Source organism: Humulus lupulus, chromosome 8, assembly GCF_963169125.1.
Source record: "Humulus lupulus chromosome 8, drHumLupu1.1, whole genome shotgun sequence".
Lineage (NCBI taxonomy): Eukaryota > Viridiplantae > Streptophyta > Magnoliopsida > Rosales > Cannabaceae > Humulus > Humulus lupulus.
Genome location: NC_084800.1, coordinates 74,153,872 through 74,179,175, shown reverse-complemented (window position 1 = coordinate 74,179,175; position 25,304 = coordinate 74,153,872). Strand labels below are relative to the sequence as shown.

General features: G+C 43.9%; 1 protein-coding gene across 1 annotated transcript; it reads left to right on the top strand.

The window, feature by feature from the left end:
* Positions 1-21,963: 21,963 nt before the first annotated feature.
* On the top strand, positions 21,964-23,903 carry LOC133797811 (cytochrome P450 77A3-like). Its single transcript, XM_062235873.1, has 2 exons — positions 21,964-22,073; positions 22,110-23,903. Exons 1-2 carry the CDS (start codon positions 22,053-22,055, stop codon positions 23,673-23,675), a joined length of 1,587 nt encoding a protein of 528 aa, XP_062091857.1. The 5' UTR covers positions 21,964-22,052; the 3' UTR covers positions 23,676-23,903.
* The last annotated feature ends 1,401 nt before the right edge of the window (positions 23,904-25,304 follow it).

The following is a 25,304-nucleotide window of genomic DNA, read 5'->3' as shown; positions in this document are numbered from 1 at the left end:
TAATTACTTAAGTTATCTCTAATTATATTGGAGAATTCTTGAGGACATGTCATGAAAAAACTGTCACTATTGTAGTGTTGTTTTTATATTTTCAACACTTAAAGAAATTATAACCTATTTTTTTATATGGCATCGTACATTATAGTTATAGTAGGCATCCCGCCAATTTTCAATAAATTCAAATTAATTTACGGTGTTGAAATCAAATTTCAAACGATCTATTTTCCATGCTTATAAAAAAATAAAACTGGTGTAATTAACTGTTTGAACCCTGATTTCAGCACCGTAAATTATTCATAATTTCTAGAAAATTGAAGGAAGACATACCATAACTATAATATACGTCGTCATATAAAAGAATTAAGTTATAATTTCTATAGGTGCCTAAAAGAAAAAAACGACACTACAGTAATAGTATTTTCACGGCTTGCACCCAAAAATTACCCAATTATATTAATAGGTGTCACTTATATGGTGACCTTTTTTATGACTAGTATACATTTTGTCACATTTTTTTGGCACCCATAGGTACCTAGCCGTTATGTGCCAGGTAAGCACCTACGTGGCGGCTTCTTGTTGGTCCATGTTATTTATTATTTATTTTTTAATTAAGAAATCATTTAAATATTTAAAATATAATAAAAATTAAACAATATTAAAAAAATACTAATTTTAATTAAATTAATTAATCAAACATACATTAAACTACAATAACCAAATCATTAAAACTAATAAAAATAAAAATTAATTTTAAAATAGATAAAAATTATAAAAAAAGCATAAATTTCTCTTTCTTCTTCATCGACTTCTTCTTCTTCTCCTTGCAGCTGGGCTAGGAAGGTTGTCATGCGGCTTAGTTGGGGAGGTGACGACTAGAAGCAGAGGAAGGGCATGTGATGGAATGGCTGGGATTGATGGGTGATGGGTCTTCGTGCGCCTCTTCGACGTGGGGCTGAGATGGAGCCTGAGAAGTGGCGGTGGTTGGGCTCCAATGATTGAGGGAGGTTGGGTATCTCCCGATGCTTCATCTTCTGTTCAATGAGGCAGATCTCCAAATCTTTGCGATATGGGTGGCTTCAAGGCGAAGCTTCGTGACAGAGGCATGGCTGGGATATGCCTCCCTCCACATTCTTCTTCATCATCTCTACCCGATTTTTGAGCGGATTTGGGTTGTAAACGAGCCAATCTAAGGTTGACCTAGGACGTCCGCCTCTGCACTTCACTGGCCTCGCGACATGGATGTGAACATGCTTCTCCGAAATTCAGACGTCGAGATCTGGGGCTGGGTTTGGGGGTTAACGACTGACTGGGTTGCTTCAGAATTGAGGATTTCTTCATATTTGGGTAATGTTTGATTGGTTTGTAATGTTGTATGTACATATTTTCATATTAGTTTTGATTCTGAAATTGATTTTTTTAATTCGAAGAATTTGAGATCTGAATTATTTGTATGTCTGTATGGAAATTAAAATTTATTTTGATGATGAGATTGGATTGAAATGTTAATTTTTTATGATTTGGGAATACAAACTTTGTAATTGTTCTCGAGTTTGAGTTAGCTTGAATCTTGTAACTCTAGGTTTGTGAATATGAAATGGGTTTGTAAATCTGGATTTTAGATCTTATCAGCTTGGGTTTGTAAATCTTGGAAACAATTCATTCTTTAGTTCTTAATTGTTTTAAATTTATTTTAATTTTGATAATGTTTTAATTTTTAATTAGTTAATAAACAGATTTTTGTTTTATTTTTAATTAGATTTTTATTTTTAGGGATTTTAATTTAATTAAAATATGAATTTTAAATCATTTTAAGCTTTTATTAGATTTTTATTTAAATGAATTTTTTTAATTAAAAATAAAAAATGTCAACTTCGACCATTCAGAAGCCGTCCCATAGGCGTTTACTTGGCACTTAATGGCCAGGTACCTACGAATGCCAAGAAAGTATGATGGAATGTATTTTAGCCGCAAAAAAAAAGACTTAGGTATTTAAGTGTCACAATCTACAAAACTTAGGTATTTTCGCCGCAAATATCCCTATAGACAATATAAACTTTAGGCATCAGATATAATAATGATCTATTTATAAATTGTTACTGACTTTCATTAACTTAGAATATATTTTTTGAAAAACTTATCTTTATTATGACATAGAATATTATACATGTTGTTGACCTAAATTTCTGTCAATAACAAAATTAAAAGAAGAGCTTGCAGAAAATGATAAACAGTTGGTACACTTTTTTACGTGGTTTGACCATTAACAAGGCCTAGTCCACGAGTCACTTGTATTGAAGAAGGCTTACCGGAATCACAAGCCTTTTTGGGGTTCACAGCTTAGGCAGAGGATATTCTTGCTCCAAGATAAAAATGGGAGTCCAAAAGCTAGGATTTTTTGGATCCCCACAAATGACCCATTCATAACCTATTTTTATAGGCAGCATGAAGGGATTAAAGCAAGGTAATTAAAGATGAAACATCTACAGTTGTTTACCGAGTTTTTCGGCAACTATAATAATAAAAGATAAGAGAGATTGAAGAGAAAGGGTTTAGAAGTTGTAAGTAAGATTTTTACGTGGTTGGGGCGTTAATGAGCCTTAGTCCACGAGACAGTTGTATTAGAGCTTAGAGAATCTATAACAATGGAGTTTTCTCTTAGTTTTAGCAGAGTAACTGTATACACGCTCAAAGAGAGTCCTTTCTCCAGTGCTCTGTTACATGTATTTATAGGTTCAAAGGTGCACTGGGTGTGGGCCGAGCTGACCCGGGCCCAATAAAGGTATAAATACTGCTAGCTTCTCTGCCGGAAGCCCAATACAAAAGAATTAAAATATGAAAGAAAAACATTAACTTGAGCCCATTGGGCCAGACCAAACCGTATCTATTATTCGACAAATTGGAGCTTTTGGTCTGGCATCTCGAGTTACGAGGTAGATTCAGGGGACAAGATCGGTCAGAGCAGTGGCGGCACAGGTCTGAACCATCGGCGTACAATCCCGAGGTGGCCTTTTCCGCAGGCGAAACGTGGGGACAATTCCCATGCTTCATGGGGCGAAGTCAGGGTCACGGACGCTTTATGCTGCCACGCATGGGGACCCGACCCGGGTTCGTTTACCTATGTCCCTCTCCATTTACCGCGAGCCCGGATCATCCACCAGGAGCCTGGATCATTTACCAGGCTTCGGGACCATTCGGATCGATCCCGATTGTTACCCCCAGCCAGTCGTACCGTCTCCCAGATGACCATCCCGGACAATACTCCACGGACGCCTTTCGGGCCTCGCCCAGAATTGGGCTGTTGATATCAATCATACTCCTTACCACGGGCCCGGACTGGGCCCAACCTTAATTGGCCAGCCAGTGGGCCTGGATCGCGGTCCCAGGCCCACGGCAGGAAACAAGGATACATTTACCCCCCAAGCCTTCATCTGGGCCTACGCGGTGAAGGCTTGCCTTGGTCCCAGATACTCCCGGCTATCTCCCCAGTTCCTTCTTAGAATAGTTGGTCCGTGGCAAGGGGCCTCGCGTGTCAGGCGACTGCGAAGCCCGGACCGTTTACCAAAGTCCGAGTTTGTTTACCGATGTCCCGGTTCACGACGAGGGGTACATGTGTCGCCTAGCAACCGCTGCACCGATGGCACTTGACCCTGAAAGGTCACCAACCACCTCAAGGGTCGCTAGGCCTAGGCTATTGCGTCAGCTCGGATTTCGAAGTGTCCCATCTGTATGGGGGCTTTTCATTAATGCTTCTTCGTTGAGGTGGACCGTAGGATGGGGCGACTTTGAAGTGCCTCCTTTTCTAGGACGTTGGATCGCAATGGAGCGGATCCAGCATTCGAGTGGATTCATTAATGCCTCTGCACGATCTTGGACTGTCCGATGGGGGATCGATCCAATTCGCTGGATCAGAGATCAGTATTTGGGTCTTTATAAATACCCCTCAGGCATCCATTTGAAACCTTTACACTCTCAAGCCAGTCTAAGAACCCGAAGGATTTTTTTATGTCCAAGCTTGCTGACGAAATCTTCCACCGTCTGCTCACTCTACGCCGTCGCCTTTTTCCAACGATTCTGGCATCTGCACCCTTGCCCGAGCCTACGTCGTTAGCCTGTCTTGTCGACGAGTTGCTGAATCATCTTCATCAGTTCAAGACTGAGATTCTGCCGTCCTTATCACCGGAAAACCACCATTTTTCACGACCAGCAACTCATAGTAAGTTCCTCTGCCTTTTGCCTATATAGATATACAAACGTAGATTTCCTGCCATTTTGCTTATCTTCTTAGGCTATTAAAACTTCTCTGTGCTTAGAATTAGTTATAGGGAACGATTGCCTGGTCCAGGTCGCTCTGGGCCCTTCCGGGTCTGGATGCTTCCTGGACAAGTGGTGATGGATCGACTTAGGAGTAGCCTACTTTTCGTTCCCGATCAGGGTCTTGTGGTTCCCTGGTGAACCCGGGCCTAATCCAGAGGGGACTCCAAGCAATTCGTAGGAGACCCCCCGTGCCTTAACCAACTTTCTTGGGTTTTGGTATTGACTGCTTGGTTTGTTTTTGTTTTTCTCTCAGATCACAAGCCATGACATCGGGCGTTACCCTTCATTCGAAGGAGGGAGTCAACAAGGCCCCTGTCCTTCTTCCCGAGTCTGAGACCCCCAAAGGTAACAGATGGGAGATGGATGCGGTACCAAACTTGTTTTGGAACTACCAGATGTTGTACGCCTTGGAAAAGCGCTTGGGCGTAGAGTCAACTCCCAGACTCTTCTATAACCGTCTGGCCAGGAAAGAGGAGAGAGCCCACACCTCCGTGAACGGGTTTGGGGCCTGGAGCGTGTTATATTATTTTATAATATAATGTAAAATTATATTATATTATAATATAATGTTTTAGATTAAATAAATGTGACAAAGTGTGTCACATATTGTAACATATAATAGAGAGTTACAATATTTAGATATATGAGATATATCCAAATAATGTAACATATTTGGTGTTACAAATTTGTAACTTCCAAATATTACCCTTTATTGAGTAAATTGTTGTTACACAATATTGAGATGAATTTCATAAAGCCATATGTGATATGGCTGTTAGAGATATGATTTTAACCCCAATAATGTGTTTTGGGAGTTACAAAATCATTTGGGAGGGTTTGGAACCGTTTAGAAAAACAGCACAATTTTTTGTGCTGAAATTGGTCAGTGGCCACGGCCACCAACGTTCAGTGGCCACGGCCACCAACGTTCAGTGGCCGCGGCCTGTGGGTCAGAGACCAGTGGCCGCGGCCACCATTGTCTCTGGCCGCGGCCACAGGCCAAAAAACTGACCAATTTTCAGTTTTTTCAATATTTGTTGAACGGCTCAAAAAACCCAAATAACTCCCAAATCTCTTTTTTAATTCCATATTAATCCAATTAAACATTAGTAACAGCCATGGGGGTTGGTGAAATTTGAAATTCAAAGGGTGTCTCTAAACTCTATAAATAGGAGTCTATAGCTCACTTGTAAGACACAACTTTTCTATCCACTAGAGCACTTGTCTAGAAACACCTTGAGGCTTGATAATTCCATAAATCTTTTCCAATATCTGAGAGAGATCCCTTAGTGCTTAAGTTAGGGGGAAATAAGCTTTTGGACAAAGGCTTTAAACCTTGTTCAAGTTGGTGATCCCCAATCCTCTTCACTTAGGTTGTGTAAGTGAGAGTTTGATTGTGTTTCTGTTCTTCCTTTTATTCTATTGCTTTTCTTCTTATTCTCTTGTTCTATTTACTTGTATACTTTGTTTAAGATTTGTAATCTTTTCATTTGGTCTAAACACTTTATTTTACTTGTAATCTTTTGCTTAGAGTTGTATTCTTCTCACTATTCTCCTCTTCATCATCATCATCTTCCTTTCTTTAGTTTATTTGTATTTTCAGTTATAGAGTTGTAACCTTATTTAATCAATCTATATTTACTTGTAATATTATTGCATAGAGTTGTAATATTATAATCATTTCCATTGAGGCAAAACAATATTTTCCCAACAGAGCGTAGGCCACATCAATGCGGGAGCTACACTCCCGCTTCATGATTATTTCGTGCAATTCCTAATGTTCGTGGGGGTCGTGCCGTTCCAGCTTCTGCCCCAAGCTTACTGATTGCTTGCGGGATGGCGCGTCTTCTGCGTCGCGAAGGAGATCCAGGAGCCGACCCCCACAGAGATCTTGTACTTCTACCAGATGGAGCCGCAGGTCAACGCCAAGGACAAGACCCTGGATGGCTTCTACAGGCCCAAAACTCGGGGGAACTACCCCGCTCCCACTAGCGCCTGGAAGCATCTCCCGGACGTCCGACACTACTGGTTCATGACGTCCGCGTTTCTAATAGAGAAGAACCCCACACTGATGCTGGACTTCCAGCGAGTGGGTAAGTGGTTTCCCGATCCTTTGCATTGTCTTTGTCTTCTTTTTCTTTTATTCTCACTGTATCACCTTGGGTATAGGACCTTTTTCCCAGACTCCCCTCACCCAGTTCATCTTGGACCGGAAGAAAATCTACTCCGAGCTGAGCGCGGAGGATTTGGACGTAGGGCTTACGTCAACACCGACAACCTCCGATTGATCAAACTGCTCACGGCCCACCAAACGATCAACGCCCCAAGTCCCTGGGGAATACAGTGCGAGAAAGATCCCGCTTTGAGGGAGCAGTTGGCCTTGGAGCACATCAGGACCGTAGAGGTTGCAGCGCTCGCGAACGCGGCTAAGCGAAATAGGGACCTAGCTCAGTTGGGGGAGGTGGCCACCTCTGAGGAGCTAGAAGCCCTCTTCGACAAGGCGCTACCGAACACGGGGACCCCTGGGGATAGCGTATTAGGGCGAGGTAACTCACCTATGATTTTGACTTATGCTCCCCAAGTTGGGGACTTGCTAGGGATAGGCTGGCACACCGAGGCCCGGCGTTCGGGGCTGACGGGGAAGAGAAACCTTCGTCTCCCGTTCCCGTAGGCTAAAAAATTCTCATGTACTTGTCTGGGTTCCTCCAGTACGGGAATTTTCTACACCCGAACGACATGGGGGACCGAGTCTATTCTTTTGCATTAGATGAATTGAGTCATGTCCAGACCTAGATAAGGGTTCATCCCGGATCACTCTTAGGCTTGACTTCTCTATTTGCTTGTTAATTGTACTGACTTATTTTTATTTGTGTTTATTTCAGAAGATTCCGACATGTCCAACCCCGTGGACGAGATGAGGCAGATCCTCGAGATCTGGGCTGCTAGGGCTGCCAAGGCCGCGGCAAGGAAAGCTGCGAAGAAAACATTCGAGGCGCTGGGCCCAAAGCTCCACCATAGCAAGGAGATGTTAGGGGCAGATCCTTGACTCGTCCAGGTTGCACTTGCCGCGGTTCCGATTACGGCCGTGGACCTGGCCATCATCCCCAACCTTCCCGTTCGTCCCCCGGTGATCGATCTGGAGCTGGAACCAGTGGTAAGCCAGAGTTCTGGGAAAAGGGCCGCGGAGATAGGCGCGGCGGAGGCAGAAACTGGGAACAAGAGGGCCCGGACGAGGTGGGTTGGTTCGGCTGGAGAGTCTTTCAGGGAAAGCCGCCTTGTCGCGAAGGACCTTCCGGCAACACCGGCCCTTCCCGTCCATCCGGCCTTACCTGAGGAGGGGAAGCCGTTTTGTGGGACGAGCGGTCCAAACTTATTTCCCGGACCTGGGAGAGTGGTTGGGAAAGGAGGGACGAGGTCTACAAGGCCCTGAAGATTCATCATCAAGTTGAATTCGCTGATCTCCCGGTGGCTTTAAGTGCCCCTCAGCTGATCGTGGATTGGCCAGTTGCCGAGACGGGTTTTCCCCCAAAGTTGGGGCAGAACACGGCCCCATTTGCGGCGGACCTGCTGGATTAGGTGGGGAACACCATGTCAAATCTCCAACTGAAGCGATATGCCACCATCGCCAACCCGGACATGCTGTTCATTTCCCAAGCTCTCTGCCACCAAACCACCGCTGTAAGTTTGCTTTGCATCTTCTCATTCTCCTTTTCCTTGTTCAGTAAGGATTCTTCTAAATTTGCTTTGTTTCAGGATGCTCTATTATCCCATCGGAATGCCGACCTGGTGGCCGAGGCGGCCATGAAGATGGAGACGCTCCAGCTGGAGCTGGAGGCGGCCATGAACCAAAGAGAAGCCACCAAGGAGGCCTTGGCCAGGGAGACAGTCCAGGCAAGGGAGTCCCTAGAAAAAGCGATTGCTCAGGCCGAAGCGTACCGCGTGGAGTTCGATCGGGCTAGTTTCCGGCTTGAAGAGGCCATGTCTCGAAAAAAGGCCGAGGCTGATGAGAAGATAGCCCTTCTGGAGGCGGAGCTTCTCTGAGTAAGGGTCGCACAGAAGGCAGTCGCGACTCAGTCCATCCAGGACCGGGAGAGGGTCAAAGGCTTGGAGGCCCGGATCCATGAGTTGGACGGCTCGCTTCGCAAGGAGGTGACGGCGCATGAGGAGACCCGCCGCGCAAAAGAGCAGGCGGATGACCTACTGCGCGTCACCTTCGAGGAGGCCATCTACATGGCCTGGCACAAGGACAAGAACATGAACCTCCTGCTTTTTCCTGATACTGATCCAAAGAGAGCCAAATTTGAGGCCAAGGAGAAAGCTGACGCGAAGCTCCCGAAAGACGAAGAGGCGGACGGAGATGTCCCGAGGGGGCCAGGACCTCACGAAGCCTAGACCCAGATCTTCACATCGCCTTTTTCCTTTTATTTTGTAATATTTTTACGGATGCGTATGCGTCCAAGACAGTTTTTGGTGTTTTATCCATTTTTTTTTTGTTGCTCTCTTTTTTACCATCGTGCATGAATGATAAGCGTTTGGTCCCGGTTCCAACGGCCTGGACTAGACTATTCATGACTTTAACTTATCAATTCACTTTAATCCTGTTATCCAGGACCCAACGGCCTGGGCCATTAGGGAGTTGATAGTCATTACTGAGTCTACCCGTCCAGTCCTCAACTTCGAAAATCTGACAGCCTGGGCCATCGGGGTTATCCGATTAGCTTATTTTGAAACCTAAACTAGGTTCCCACGGCCTGGGTCGCACTACTTTTGCACACACCTGGGACCCGCACTCTAACAGTCACGAGCTATGTTCTTGCCCTGGGGCATACCGAATATTTCTATCCTCCGGACAGCATTCGTCCGGGGCGGGACCAGCCAGAGGCTTGGTCCTTTTAATTATACCCCCGGACATCGTTCGTTCAGGACGGGACCAGCCAGAGGCTTGGTCCTTTTAATTATACCCCCGGACATCGTTCGTTCGGGGCAGGACCAGCCTGAGGCCTGGTCCTTTTTACTATGCCCCCGGACATCATTCGTCCGGGCGGGACTAGCCTGAGGCTTAGTCCTTTTGATTATACCCCCGGACATCGTTTGTTCAGGACAGGACCAACCTGAGGCTTGGTCCTCTTTATTATACCCCCGGACATCGTTCGTCCAGGGCGGGATCAGCCTGAGGCTTGGTCCTTTTGATTATACCCCCGGACATCATTCGTCCGGGCGGGACCAGCCTGAGGCTTGGTCCTCTTTATTATACCACCGGACATCGTTCGCCCAGGGCGGGACCAGCCTGAGGTTTGGTCCTTTTGATTATACCCCCGGACATCATTCGTCTAGGGCGGGACTAGCCTAAGGCTTGGCCCTCTTTATTATACCCCCAGACATCGTTCGTCCAGGGCGGTACCAGCCTGAGGCTTGGTCCTTTTAATTATACCCCCGGACATCGTCCGTCCGGGACGGGACCAACCTGAGGCTTGGTCCTCTTTATTATACCCTCGAACATCGTTCGTCTGGGGTGGGACCAGCTTGAGGCTTGGTCCTCTTTATTATACCCCTAGACATCGTTCGTCCGGGGTGGGACCAGCCTGAGGCTTGGTCCTTTAGATTATACCCCCGGACATCATTCGTCCGGGATGGGACAAGCCTGAGGCTTGGTTCTCTTTATTATACCCCCGTATATCATTGGTCCGGGGTGGGACCAACCTGAGGCTTGGTCCATTTGATTATACCCCCGACATCGTTCGTCCGGGACGGGACCAGCCTGAGGCTTGGTCCTCTTTATTATACCCCTGGACATCGTTCGTCCGGGGCGGGACCAACCTGAGGCTTGGTCCTTTTGATTATACCCCCAGACATTGTTCGTCCGGGATGGGACCATCCTGAGGCTTGGTCCTCTTTATTATACCCCCAGACATCGTTCGTCCGGGGCGGGACCAGCCTGAGGCTTGGTCCTTTTAATTATACCCCCGGACATCGTTCGTCCGGGCGGGACCAACCTGAGGCTTAGTCCTCTTTATTATACCCTCGGACATCGTTCATCCAGGGCGGGACCAGCCTGAGGCTTGGTCCTTTTGATTATACCCTCGAACATCGTTCGTCCGGGACGGGACCAGCCTGAGGCTTGGTCCTCTTTATTATACCCCGGACATCGATCGTCCGGGGCGGGACCAGCCTGAGGCTTGGTCCTTTTGATTATACCCCCGGACATCGTTCGTCCGGGACAGGACCAGCCTGAGGCTTGGTCCTCTTTATTATACCCTCAGACATCGTTCGTCCGGGGCGGGACCAGCCTAAGGCTTGGTCCTTTTGATTATACCCCTGGACATCGTTCATCCAGGACGGGACCATCCTAAGGCTTGGTCCTCTTTATTATACCCCTGGATATCATTCGTCCGGGGCGGGACCAGCTTGATGCTTGGTCCTTTTGATTATACCCCTGGACATCGTTCATCCGGGGCGGGACCAGCCTGAGGCTTGGTCCAACGGGGTTTGTACCCCCCAGACCTTGCCGGTCTGGGTCGGGACTAGGCCTAAGCCTTGCGCCCCACCTGGTATTCGTTCATACCGGGGACATCTCCCCAAGTGAGCGGAAACTTGTATGGGGTCACTTTAGTAGAATTTTCATTGTCTGATAACATTTATTTATGGCGTTTTGTACAGCCCATTTTTATTATTCGAGGAATCGCCCTGAGGCGTACATTATTTACAAGGAAAATATAAGAATGGAACATGCTCTCCTGACTACTGATAGTATTTACAGAGATGTTCCGCGTTCCAGGCTCTTGGGACTTCCGTGCCATCGAGCCGCTTTAAACGGTATGTTCTGGGGCACACTTCGTGCTGGACTTCGTACGACCCTTCGCAATTTGGGCCTAGAACCCCTACTCCCGAATCTTCGGTAGCAGGGAAAACTCTTCTTAGGACCAGATCGCCGGTTTCGAACCTTCGGCTTTTTACTTTAGAGTTGAAATGCCGGGCGATCTTGTCTTGGTACATCTTCAGCTGCACTTGTGACTCTTCCCGGATCTCCTCAATGAGATCTAAGGACTCCTAGAGTAAGGCGTGGTTCTGGGCAGGATCGTACGTGTCTCTTCGGTGAGACGGGACAATCGTCTCGACAGGGATGACGGCTTCGCATCCGTAGACCATGGAGTAAGGAGTGTGCCTGGTAGATGTCCTTTCGGTGGTCCGGTAAGCCAACAACACGCGGGGCAACTCCTCAGGGCACTTGCTTTTGCAGGCTTGGAGTTTTTTCTTTAACGTCCCTTTCAAGATTTTGTTGACGGCCTACCTGCATGTTTGCTTGGGGCCTGGTGACCGCGGAGAAGCTTTTGACAATACCATGTCTTTCACAGAAATCTGTGAAGTGGATCCTGTCGAACTGCTTCCCGTTATCGAATAAAATCTTATAGGGGAGCCCGTACCGACACACAATATTGTTGATGATGAAATCCAGGGCCTTCTTCGAGGTGATTGTATTCATGGGCTCCGCCTCAACCCACTTGGTATAGTAGTCGACGGCCACGATGGCGTATTTCACACCTCCCTTCCCGGTCAGGAGCAATCCTACCAGATCGATTCCCCACACTGCGAAAGGCTAGGGGCTGGTCATCGGGGCTATTTCTGTTGGAGGGGCTCGCGGGAACTTCGCGTATCTTTGGCACTACTCGCACTTGCGGACGTAGTCAATACAGTCTTTCTTCATGGTTGGCCAGAAATATCCTTGGCGCAGGATCTTTTTGGATAGACTGAGTCCAGCTGTGTGGTCTCCGCAGAAGCCTTTGTGCACTTCATTCATGATTGTGCTCAGTTCGGTCCCAAACACGCACCTAAGGTATGGCATGGACAACCCCCTACGGTAGAGTTTTTCGTCCATCACGACATATCTGTGGACCTGGTACTGGAGCTTCCTGGTTGCGACCTGTCCGCTAGCATCCCACCGGTTGTCAGATAGTGGACAAGGGGTCCCATCCAAGACGTGGAGTGGTCAATGGCGTTGATCGTGGAGACTCGAATGCTTGGCATGGGGAGATGGTTAACGGGTACCAGTCCAGACAGCTCCGCTTCGGCATCGGTGGCTAATTTTGCTAGTGTGTCTGCGAATACATTTTGCTCTCTGGGGATCTGGCGGATGGAGTGCCTCTTGAACGCTTGCAGTATTTCTCTCGTCTGAGTGACATAAGCCGCCATTCTCTCCCCTTTGGTTTGATATTCTCCCGAGACTTTCCTGACAACCAGTTGGGAATTGCTGTAGATCTCCAGGTTCGTGGCCCCTACTTCCCGGGCCATACGCAACCCGGCTAGCATGGCCTCGTGCTCGACCTCGTTGTTCGATGCCTTGAAATGGAAACGCAGGGCGTTTTGTAACTGGTGTCCTTACGGCGACACTAGGATGATTCTGGCCCCTGCTCCATTCTCATTCGAGGCCCCGTCCATGAACACCTTCCATACTGGGTCCGCGAAATTGTCCCCCTGGGTGATCCTGGAACATTCCACGATGAAGTCGGCTAGGGCTTGCCCCTTGATTGAGACTCTAGGAACGTAGGCTATATCGAACTGACTTAGTTCCATGGCCCACTTTAAGAGTCTCCCTGACGACTCGGGCTTCTGCAACACTTGCCGCAAGGGGTGGTTGGTAAGAACTTTTATGGTGTGGGCCTGGAAGTAAGGCCGGAGTTTCTGGGACGCCATCAGCAGACAAAATGTCAACTTTTCAATCAGCGGGTACCGTGACTCAGCCCCCAACAACCTCTTACTCACGTAGTATACCGGGTGCTGGGCTTTTTCCTCCTCCCGCACTAGTGCGGCGCTGATCGCATGCTCGGTCACTGCCAAATAGAGATATAGAGCTCTCCTTCCACCGGTTTCGCAATATCGGCGCTCAAGCCAGGTGCTCTTTCAGCTTTTGAAAAGCCTCTTCGCAGTCGACTGACCATTCGAAACGCTGGCTTCCCCGAAGAACATTGAAGAACGAAATGCACTTGTCCGTGGCCTTAGAGACGAAACGGCTAAGGGCAGCTATCCGCCTGGTCAGACTTTGCACGTCTTTATGCTTCCGGGGAGAGGGCATATCAATCAGTGCCTTGATCTTTTCCGGATTGGCTTTTATTCCCCGGAAGCTCACCATGAACCCCAAGAACTTCCCAGAGGCCACACCAAAAGTGCATTTCTTAGGATTTAGCTTCATCCCATACTTCTGAATGACCGCGAAGGCCTCGGCCAGGTCGTCCGAATGTTTCCCGTACGTCTTGGATTTGACCAACATATCGTCAATGTAGACTTCCATGTTTCACCCCAACTGGGCCCAGAAAATTCGGTTGACGAGCCTCTGATAGGTGGCCTCGACGTTTTTGAGCCTGAAGGGCATGACAATGTAGCAGTATATCCCCTTGTCGGTTTGGAAACTGGTATGCTCCTAGTCTGCTACATGCATAGAAATCTAATTGTAGTCGGAGTAAGCATCCATGAAGCTTAAGATCTCGTACCCGGATGTTGCATCCACCATCTGATCGATCCGGGGAAGCAGGAAGCAATCCTTAGGGCAAGCCTTGTTGAGATCCGTGATATCGATGCATGTCCTCCATGTCCCATTTGGCTTTGGTACCAGATTGGGGTTGGCCAGCCATACGGGGTATACAGCTTCACGAATGAAGTTGATCGACGACAGCTTTTCTACTTCCAGCTTAAGGGCCTCGGCCCTCTCCGTTCCCAAGGGCCTTCATTTCTGCCAGACCGGGGTCGCGTCTGGGTTGATATTCAATGCATGGCAGATGATGTTGCCGTCAATCCCCATCATATCTCAATGAGTCCAGGCTAGAATATCCTGGTTCTCCTTTCCTTGGGCGATTATGGCGGCTCGGACCTCTGCCGACAAATTTTTCCCGACTTGGATTATCCTAGTCGGATCGGTGTCACTAATGCACACCTCCTCAATCTCATCCATGGGTCCAGGACACGGTCATCTCCTATCCTCGGGTCCAGCTCGTCTTCCTCCCGAACCACTCTTCCAGCCGGGGGAGGAGGAACCGGGCCGACGACTTCCTCGCAGGGTTCCTCCCGGACCATGTAGATTGGTCGGGCGAACACGTGGTAACATTTTCGGGCGCTCTTCTGATCTTCCCAGACTGTTCCCACCCATCCGTTGTCGCAAGGGAATTTCATTCAAAGATGACATGGGTGTGATCGCCCCGAACTCGACTAGTGCGGGTCGGCCGAAAATGACATTGTAAGCAGTGGGGCAATCAACTGCTATGAACGTGCAGAATTTGAATGAGTGCTGCAACTTGCTCCCCAATGTTACGGGCAACTAGATTTTTCCCATGGGGAGTATTGCGTCCCCGTTGAAGCCGTAGATCTGGGTTGGGCATGATGCCATATCCGCTTCGGTCAAGCCAATCGCGACAAAGGCGGGCTTGAACAAGATGTTGACATAGCTTTCGTCGTCCACCAACACCCAGGACACCAGCTTATTGGCGATCTGGGCGTCTATGACCAGAGGGTCATGGTGCGGGAAATGGACATTATGGGCGTCGTCCTCCGTGAAGGTGATAGGGAGGTTCATCAGCTTCGGGCACTGAGTCGGGGCCTGGACCAAAGCGCACACCTCCTGATCGTGGTCGAGCTCGCTAAGTTAGCATTTTTTATCATTCCTGGACGGCCCTCCCAGGTGAGGCCTGCCTGAAATGGTGGCCACATGTCCGTCCACGCAGGGGGGTGCAGTCCTGGATGGATAAGGCATTCCAGGTCTGGGTGATTGCACAACGGGGACCCCCTGAGGGATCGGTGTCGCCGAGCCCTGTGCATATCCTCCCTGAGGCGGATATGCTACGGGCGCACCCGGGACCGCGGGTTGTCCGGGAATTGCTGACAGGCCCGGGACTCCCACGGGCATCCTGACCCACTGGTGGAGATTCCCCAGCTTTTTTCAGATTCTCGATCTCATCCTTGAGCTGCCAGCACTCTTCAGTCATGTGGTCCACATCCTTATGGTAAGTGCACCATTTGTTGGTATCTCTCAGATTCCTCCCTCCTTTGAACATGGGGGTAGGCTTCCGGTAGTGAAGCGCCCTTTCTGTGGCCAGGAAGATGTTCTCCCTGGTGTCCACCAAATTTGTGTATTTCGAATACTGGGGCTCGTAGCCCTCCTGCCTTTCTTAGCCGGCTCAGACCGATTTTGGCCCTTGCCGGACCTCTTCCCCCGGGAGGGGGTTGCACTTGCCTCAGTTCCCCCTGCCTGGGACTGCTGGGCCCCGACGAGGGCGGCGCTGTACTCGACTGGTGCGGCTCCATACCCAGAAAAAGGGGCGGGATCATACGGAAGTCCCAAGAGCCTGGAACGCGGAACATCTCCGTAAATACTATTAATAGTCAGGAGAGCATGTTCCATTTTTATATTTTCGTTGTAAATAATGTACGCCTCAGGGCGATTCCTCGAATAATAAAAATGGCATGTACAAAACTCCATAAAGAAATGTTATCAAACAATGAAAATTCTACTCAAGTGATCCCAAACAAGTCTCCGCTCACTTAGGGGGGTGTCCCCGGTATGAACGAATACCAGGTGGGGCGCAAGGCTCAGGCCTAGTCCCGACCCAGACCGGCAAGGTCTGGGGGGTACAAACCCCGTTGGACCAAGCCTCAAGCTGGTCCCGCCCCGGACGAACGATGTCCGGGGGTATAATCAAAAGGACCAAGCCTCAGGCTGGTCCCGCCCCCAACGAACGATGTCCGCGGGTATAATAAAGAGGACCAAGCCTCAGGCTCGTCCCGTCCCAGATGAACGATGTCCGGGGGTATAATAAAAAAGACCAAGCCTCAGGCTGGTCCCGCCCTGGACGAACGATGTCCGGGGGTATAATAAAGAGAACCAAGCCCCAGGCTGGTCTCGCCCCGGACGAACGATGTCTGGGGGTATAATAAAGAGGACCAAGCCTCAGGCTGGTCTCTCAATGAAAGCATCAAAATGTTTATCGAATTTTTCAGAAACTATAATAATAAAAGATAAGAGAGATTGAAGAAAAAGGGTTTAGAAGTTGTAAGCAAGATTTTTACGTGGTTGGGGCGTTAATGAGCCTTAGTCCACGAGACAGTTGTATTAGAGCTTAGAGAATCTATAACAATGGAGTTTTCTCTTAGTTTTAGCAGAGTAACTGTATACACACTCAAAGAGAGTCCTTTCTCCAGTGCTATGTTACATGTATTTATAGGTTCACAAGTGCACTGGGCGTGGGTCGGGCTGACCCGGACCCAATAAAGGTATAAATACTGCTGGCTTCTCTGCTGGAAGCCCAATACAGAAGAATTAAAACATAAAAGAAAAACATTAACTTGAGCCCATTGGGACAGCCCAAGCCGTATCTATCATCCAAAAAATTGGAGCTTTTGGTCTGGGCATCTAGAGTTACGAGGCAGATTCAGGGGACAAGATCGGTCAGAGCAATGGCGACACAGGTCTGAACCAGCGGTGTACAATCCCGAGGTGGCCTTTTCCGCAGGCGAAACGTGGGGACAATTCCCACGCTTCATGGGGCGAAGTCAAGGTCACGGGCGCTTTATCCTGCCACCCTTGGGGACCCGACCCAGGTTCGTTTACCTATGTCCCTCTCCGTTTACCGCAAGCCCGGATCATCCACTAGGAGCCTAGATCATTTACCAGGCTTCGGGACCATTCGCATCAATCCCAACTGTTATCCCCAGCCAGTCGTACCGTCTCCCGGATGACGGTCCCGGACAATACTCCCCGGACGCCTTCCAGGCCTCGCCCAAAATTGGTCTATCGATATCCATCATACTCCTTGCCACGGGCCCGGACTAGGCCTAACCTTAATTGGCTAGCCAGTGGGCCTGGATCGCGGTCCCGGGCCCACGGCAGGAAACGAGGATACCAACAGTAATGTCCCAATAAAATGGGAGATATGCATACGACACTTGACACGTGTCGACGAGAAATGTGGTCGATTGAGCAGCAATAACCTCTAGATTGTTTCTTTGTGATAAAGGTTTGGTCCTTAAAATCCTAACGAAAAGGTGTAGGGGGCCACCTTGAAGGTGTGGCCAGCGCCGGACGTATCTCATGTGGTTCCTAGGTCTTTCGGGAAATCCACTTATCCATTTCTCGAGGAGGTTTCTCGGGTTCTCCGAGGGGTTAACATAAACATTTCTTCCTAAATACTTCCTCGGGGGAATCTTCGAGAAGTTCCACCTCAAGAGCCCTTGGGTGTTGGCCTCTTCTTCCGATCTCTCTTCTCGGTGATGTAGTTACTCGGGAGGTTCCGATGACTCTCTCGAATAGGGTTGATGTAGCACCACTCCAAGGATTCCTTGAAGAGTGTGAGGCTTCTATCCACATGTATACAATTGTTGATGTGGGATTAATCCCTGAGAAATGCCTGAAACACATACATTTATTATTCAATATATATATACTTTAAAAATAGTAATGAAGATTAAGGATTTTTAAAGATGAATAATTTAATAGTTCCTTTTGTTTAAGATATGGAGAAATTCTTAAAATACTTTAATAAAATACTTACATTACTAAAAAAAATGTCATTTCTTAATGGGTTGGGCCTGCCGAACTTGCACGACCTCAGTGAGCCTAGCTCGTCGAGAATTTCAACGTCGAGATTGAAAAATGGTACTAATGCATGGAAAATAATAATTTTGCATTTTTTTTCTATTTTCTCCGCTATATTTCATTGATTTTATTCTGTATTTACAGAAGACCCAAACAATTTGCAACAAATAGACAGATTATAGAATATATATATTATAACATGTTACCTAAATATTAGCCAAAAAGCCATATAAATGTATATATTTTGAATTAAATAAAAATAAGTTTGACAAATATAGTTAGTAGTTAACCTATAAACTAAGCAAGATATCATATTAAAATCATCTCCATTCTCTATTGCAAACTTTATTAAATACTTAACTCCTTCTGCATATTCATAGGACAATCTATTTTTTTTCATACAATCTCTATCCATCTCAAACTAAAACCACCTAATGCAATCTAGATTAGTACATATATGGTCATACTAACCGACTTTTGAACTAATTAATTGGTTAATAAGCGTTGAGATTGGTTAAATATAATGGTTAAGTTGTTTACACAATGAGATGCAAAACACTTAACGATTTTCACTTAAGTTGAAGTGAAAACATGAGATTGTATAGTAGGCATGTAAAAGTGACTTTTATGGGTCTAAAGTGATACATGGAGGTATCTAAGGATCCTCAAAAAGTTTGGTTGCATTTGGAGCAATTTTAGGACCATTGGAATGGTCAAAAGTCAGAGGGGTGGCAATGCGTCGCCTCCTAAAAGGCGTTGCATTGCCTAAATGCGAAGGGACACAAAAGCCCCAGTAAGAGATGCATCGCCTGCTAGTAGGCAATATATTGTCTAGCAGGCGATACATCATCTACATGCAGGCGGTGTATCGCCTGACGTGTCCATACAAACACGTAAAATAAGCTCCAAATGACGAGTTAATTATCTCTAATCCTATTGGTTAGACCTAATAACAGTGCCTACACTATAAAAGGGTTCTCATAGAGTTTTGGAAGACTTGGTCACTCTCTCCAATCTCTCTCTAACTTCTCTATCTCTCTCTCTCTCTCTCTCACTCTCTCTTTCTAGCTCTCAAAGACCAAAGTTTTCTTCAAGAAACTCATCAAGCATTGCTTGACTTGCATGAGTTTTAAGGCTTGCTCAATCTCAAATCTTATTCTACTTGGTTGAAGCTTCAAGAAATTAGGGAAGGCTTGGAATAGAGATTTTGGACAAAAATATTCTTATTGTGTATAAGCCTTAGAAGTTCATCAAGTATGAAGATTCAAGTTACTCTAACAAAAGGTTGTATCCATCTAACCCTAACTTTATTTTGTGTTACTCTATTGTGTTTTCATTGTTAGTATTAATGATTAAATGTTTCTAAGTTCATCTTATCATCATTTAATCACTTAGTTTTCATTGTTATTTTCAAGATTGTCATTCATACCATGAATATGTTTATTTGGTTATCAAGATTTGCATTCATACATTGAACAAGGTTCTTGATTAGCATTTAGGGTTATTATTACTGAACTATTCTCATTATTAATTGTTGATTTAGAAAGTGTAAAGTCATATATTCTCAACAATAAGTATATGAAAATCATATATATAGTTAAAAAAAAATTACGAATGACAGTGGTACAATGAGATATCTAAGCATGACCAAAAAGTTTAGGAGCATTTAGAGGTATTTAAGGTTGTTGACGTTATTTTTCGTCAACTTAGAATTAAGAATAAAAATAATATTTAAGCTTGAATAAACCTAATAAAAAGAAAATAATGTAATCATACAACAATTTTTATGTGGCTCAGTGGTTAAAATCCACCTAGTCCACAAGTCACTATTATTTCTTAGTATTTTTCTTAGAGACAATTATCCAAAACAATTTCTCCAGAGTTTTGGTACATCTAAAAACTGTCATTTTTCTTATTCATTACCTCTCTATTTATATTAGGAGATGAACATTTTTTGTTACACATAATTTTGGGTAACTACCAATGATTACAATATATTTTCTTAATTGTCAATTGATTATAACTGATACATAAATTAGATCATTTCCTTATTGAAGAGTAGATCTAGAAATCTCGAATCTTTAGGGATTTGCATGCACGCCTTCTTTATTGTCAATCATCTACTAGTTGTAGTTATACCATAACAACTCGAGCAGATTTATTACATTGGTGAGCTAACGCAATGAGCCAAACTGTTGAACTATCGTGATGAACCGAAGGAACTTCTATCGTAATACTTTGCCTCGAACTCAACTTGACTTTTGGCGACATAGAAACTATGAATAACTTAAACAAATACTTAGATCATACTTGACCTTAACCAAAGAATCTTGATTGCCCTTATCATGTTTCAAATGGACTCAACTAGTTTTTCCGCCATCATTTTGTACTGACTAAAATACGCCTGTTCGTATTTTTTGGTACAACAAATGTCATTTTTGGAAAAATTGAGCAGCCTTTCAGGCAACGCATCGCAACGATAAGGGTCGCGCTAGTATGAAAAATAGATAAAGTATATGTGGATAAAAGGGAAGGAATTAATTTTTATTCAGTTTTTTTAATTAATTGTTAAAACCATGAATATTTTGGTCTTTCATTTAATATTTTGTTAGTCAAATTCAATGTCTAGTTATTTTATTTTCAAATAAAGATTCCGTCCATAGTTAATTTGAAACTGGTGGTTACAGGTATTAACTATAGTTTTTCTCACAAAAGAAATGTCCAAATTCAATTACCCCTCCCCTATTTGAAACTTAAGACACAAACCGGTATAAAACTAAAATATAGAAGCCAAAATTGTGTAAAACCTTCTAACTAATTACTACAGTACAAAACTTAATGTTTTGTATATGGTTGTATCAAATGCGACCTAAATGTAACTGAAAATTAATCTATTTTATGAACAACATTAATATTTCCAAATGTATAAAGTTTAAGTACATGTAATGTAACACATAAATGATGGTGTAAATTTAATAAAAAAAAATGATGATTGAAGTGGAAACCACATGTGATGAAGGTAGTGAGATTAGTTTCACCAATGTATAAGTAAGAAGAGAAAAGTTGGTACGAGAGTATGAGTTATTTAGTACTAGTGTGGTTTGGGCTATGATTGCTCCTACAATGTGAGGTTAATTAAGGATTAAAAGGCAAAGGTAGTTGTGTAGTTGTACATGCATTAATCAATACACATGCATATCATTAATACTCAACTGTCTTAGCTAGCCAAATACAGCTGCAGCCTACATATGCAAGTCTACCACCTCCCCACCTATATAAAATATATATACATAATTTTCTTCCACTTTATACGTACCATTATTATTTATCCAATCCAAGGGACCATATATTATAATTTAAACTGGGACTTTCTTTTTCCGTCTAAAATTACATGTATATATGCTCATCTTTATTAATGTCCTTTTACATGATTACTTGCACAATCAGAAGATAAGTTAGAAAAGGCGTTAATTACTTCTCATTCGAACAAAGCATATTTTGTGACTGATTATTATTATTATTATTATTATTATTATTATTATTATTATTATTATTATTATTATTATATTACTCCGAATAATATCATACAAGTAAGTAAACACAACAGGGAATCAAATTTCATCTATAGATCTTTTACATTTCTTTTCCATATTAAGGAATAGTAAATTGCGTTAGTTATAAACTAAATTGGACTTCTTTTTTTATCTTTCACACCCAATAGGACGTATTATTTACTATAACTGATACAGAAACTTCCCTTGATCGGAATATATAGAACATTATAACTAAACTATAGTCTAATGAATCATGGATATGTTCTCTTTGTTGATCAAAATGAGTTCCACGCACAATAAAAGCCAAAGAGTGTGATGTAAGATCAATCACATGATCTCCATCTGCATATGTACTACCGTTCGATGTCTTTGACACAAGTGTTATGAAAGGATTTTTTGCTCAAAAGTTATGAAGGGGTCCTATTATAAATGACATATACTAAATTTATTATTATTATTATTATTATTATTTGTTTATTTATTTATTCTTGGCTAGAATCCCATTGAAAGAGCTTTAATGAAGCCCAACTGCAATTTCATGCCAAGTTCCATTTTTATACCCTCCACACGCACATACTCTCACTCTCACTCTCATAAGTACTATTACTAAAATGATTTCTCTCTCTGACAAGGTTGCTGATACTAAAATGATTTCTCTCTCTGACAAGGTTGCTGATTCTCCCATGGATTTTTCATTCTCTTTCTCTTCTTCTCCTTTATCTCAATACTACCACCTCTTCTTCACCCTCCTAGCATTCCTAATTTCAGGCTTAATATTCCTCCTCACACGGAAAGCCAAATCAAAAAAGCCCAATCTACCGCCAGGCCCACCAGGCTGGCCCATAGTCGGAAACCTCTTCCAAGTCGTCCGCTCCGGAAAGCCCTTTTTCCAATACGTGACAGAACTCCAGGCCGAGTATGGGCCCATCTTTACACTCAAAATGGGCACCCGAACCCTCGTCGTTCTAACCGACCCGAAACTAGTCCACAAGGCTCTGATCGAAAACGGCGCCGTATTCGCCTCGAGGCCCCGAGAGAACCCGACCCGAAACATCTTCAGCAGCAACAAGTTCACCGTAAACGCCGCCGTTTTCGGTCCCGAATGGCGGTCCTTGCGAAGGAACATGGTCCAGAACATGCTCAGTTCGACTCGGCTGAAAGAGTTTCGCGGCGTCCGGACCCGAGCCATGGACCGATTCATCGAGCGGCTCCGCGCCGAGGCCAAGGCCGAAGACGGCGTCGTTTGGGTCCTGAAAAACGCGCGTTTTGCCGTGTTCTGTATCCTTGTCACCATGTGCTTCGGGATCGAGATGGACGAGAAGACCGTTGAGAAGATGGACCAGCTCATGAAGAGCATACTCATCACGCTCGACCCGAGAATCGATGACTTTCTCCCGATTCTGAGTCCATTCTTCTCCAAAGAGAGGAAGCAAGCTCTGAAAATTAGGGCAGAACAAATCGATTTCATCTTCCCCTTCATTGAGCAGAGAAAGAGGGCTCTAGACAACCCTGGATCGGACAATTCAGCGACGTCGTTCTCGTATCTCGACACACTCTTCGATCTAAAAGTAGAAGGGAGAGATTCGCCGCCGTCGAAAGAAGAATTGGTCACACTCTGCTCCGAGTTTCTCAACGGAGGTACGGACACCACGGGAACCGCCATAGAATGGGGGATCGGACAACTCATCGCGAACCCAGCGATTCAAGATAAGATCTACGAAGAAATCAGGTCCGTAATCGGCCATGGAAACGATCGTAAGATCGACGAGAAAGACGTTGAGAAAATGCCGTACCTAGAGGCGGTGGTGAAGGAGCTGCTAAGAAAACACCCTCCGACGCCGTTTTCGCTCACACACGCCGTGACGGAGGCGACAACCCTGGCCGGGTACGATATCCCGACGGACGTCAACGTGGATATCTTCGTGTCTGGGATTTCGAATGACCCGAAGATTTGGTCCGACCCGGAAAAGTTTGACCCGACGCGATTTTTGGCGGGCGGGGAAGGGGATGTTGCGAGTGGAGAAATCAAGATGATGCCGTTCGGAGTTGGGAGAAGGATATGCCCAGGTTTGAATATGGCGACGGTTCATATTCATTTGATGCTGGCGAGAATGGTTCAGGAGTTCGAGTGGAGCGCCTACCCGCCCGGGACTGAGTTGGATTTCACCGGAAAGGTCGAGTTCACCGTCGTCATGAAGAACACTCTCAGAGCCGTTATTAAGCGCAGAGTTTAGCCTTAAAAACAATAATAATAATGATGATGATAATTTAATTAATAATAATTTTATTGTGATAATAATTTACACTTCTATAGACAAAGGATGATATTTATCTAGTCACAGTTATGCATGTTTTATATTATATATTTCAATCTTTATTTCAGTAAGATATTTTGTGCTTTCTCTTTGTTATTATAAAAATTAGACTATGAATGGATTGTAATGGGTATTGTGAGTTTTTTATTTTTCAAAATTAAATTTATTGAATTACACGTTTTATGACTTTTTTTCAGAAGAATTTATTTTATGGTTTTTTTTTTTTTGTTAGAATTTTCAATTGTATGGGTTTAGTTTCTTTTATTTTTGTACCAAATTAGTTTATGTTATAGTTTCATTCTTAATTAAGTTTATTTACATTATGAGATTATTTTAGTCATTAAGTATTTTTCATTTCATTATTTTTATATTAGTTCATTATACAATATTAACTTAATATTTTAAAAAGAGAACTTAATATATAATAGAGTATCAAATTTGTAATACATTATTAAAATATAGTTTATTTTACAAAAGAGTTGTTTTATTAGATTATCTCAAATGATAGATATAAATAGTGTGTTATATTTGACACAAAAAGACAATATATTATATATATTTAGTACAATTGTCACCGTTAAATTATTGTAAATTTTAATATTTCATTAATACTAATTTTATATTTATTAAAAATATATATATAAAAGTAATCATTTCTATTTATATTTTTATTTAGTTTCACCGATCTACAAGAAAAGTTGGTATGAGAGTATGAGTTATTTAGTGCTAGTGTGGTTTGGCCTGTGATTGTTGCTACAATGTGAGGTTAATTAAGGATTAAGAGGCGAAGGTGGTTGTGTAGTTGTACATGCATTAATCAATACACATGCATATCATTAATATTCAACTGTCTTAGCTAGCCAAATACAGCTGCAGCCTACATGCATGTCAACAATCCCCCACTCCTTGCCTCCCTTTTTCTTTTTTTTTTCTTTTATTCTACTGCATTATTAAAATATAGCTCATTTTACAAAAGAGAACTTGTCTTGATATTTTAAGAAGAGAACTTAATATAATTTAGAGTGTCAAATTTGTGATGCATTACTAAAATATAGCTTATTTTACAAAAGAGTTGCTCCATTAGTGTGCCAAAATTTGTATCAATTTGGAACATGCTAAAAATTGTGTCAAATTTAACACACAATATAATATGATGAATATTTTACATCACCATAAATGTTATATTTTTTTATTTACTTTTATGTCATTTTTATTATTTTAGTATTATTTTATCTATTAACATTAAATGCTAGATTTTTTACATTATTGTTTAATTATTGTCTTTAACTATTAATAATAAAATATAAATAAAAATGATTATTTTTTGTATATTTCCAAAAAATATCAAATGACCATTAATGAAAATTTGATTTTTGCATCAACTTTTACAATTATGCATTAGAGCATAGAGTTAAAATTTGTGTCAAATATATCACATATTTATTTTTTGTGTCAAATATAGCACAATATTTACATCTCCTATTGGAGATGATCTTGTTGTGTATATATTTATTAATGTTTATTTTTCATAATTTAATGTTACAATTT

Bases quoted from the DNA above. Each gene is read 5' to 3' on its own strand.
- LOC133797811 (XM_062235873.1), top strand. From the start codon at position 22,053: ATGATTTCTCTCTCTGACAAG. The intron at 22,074-22,109 runs GTTGCTGATACT...CTCTCTGACAAG, and splicing joins TGATTTCTCTCTCTGACAAG to GTTGCTGATTCTCCCATGGA.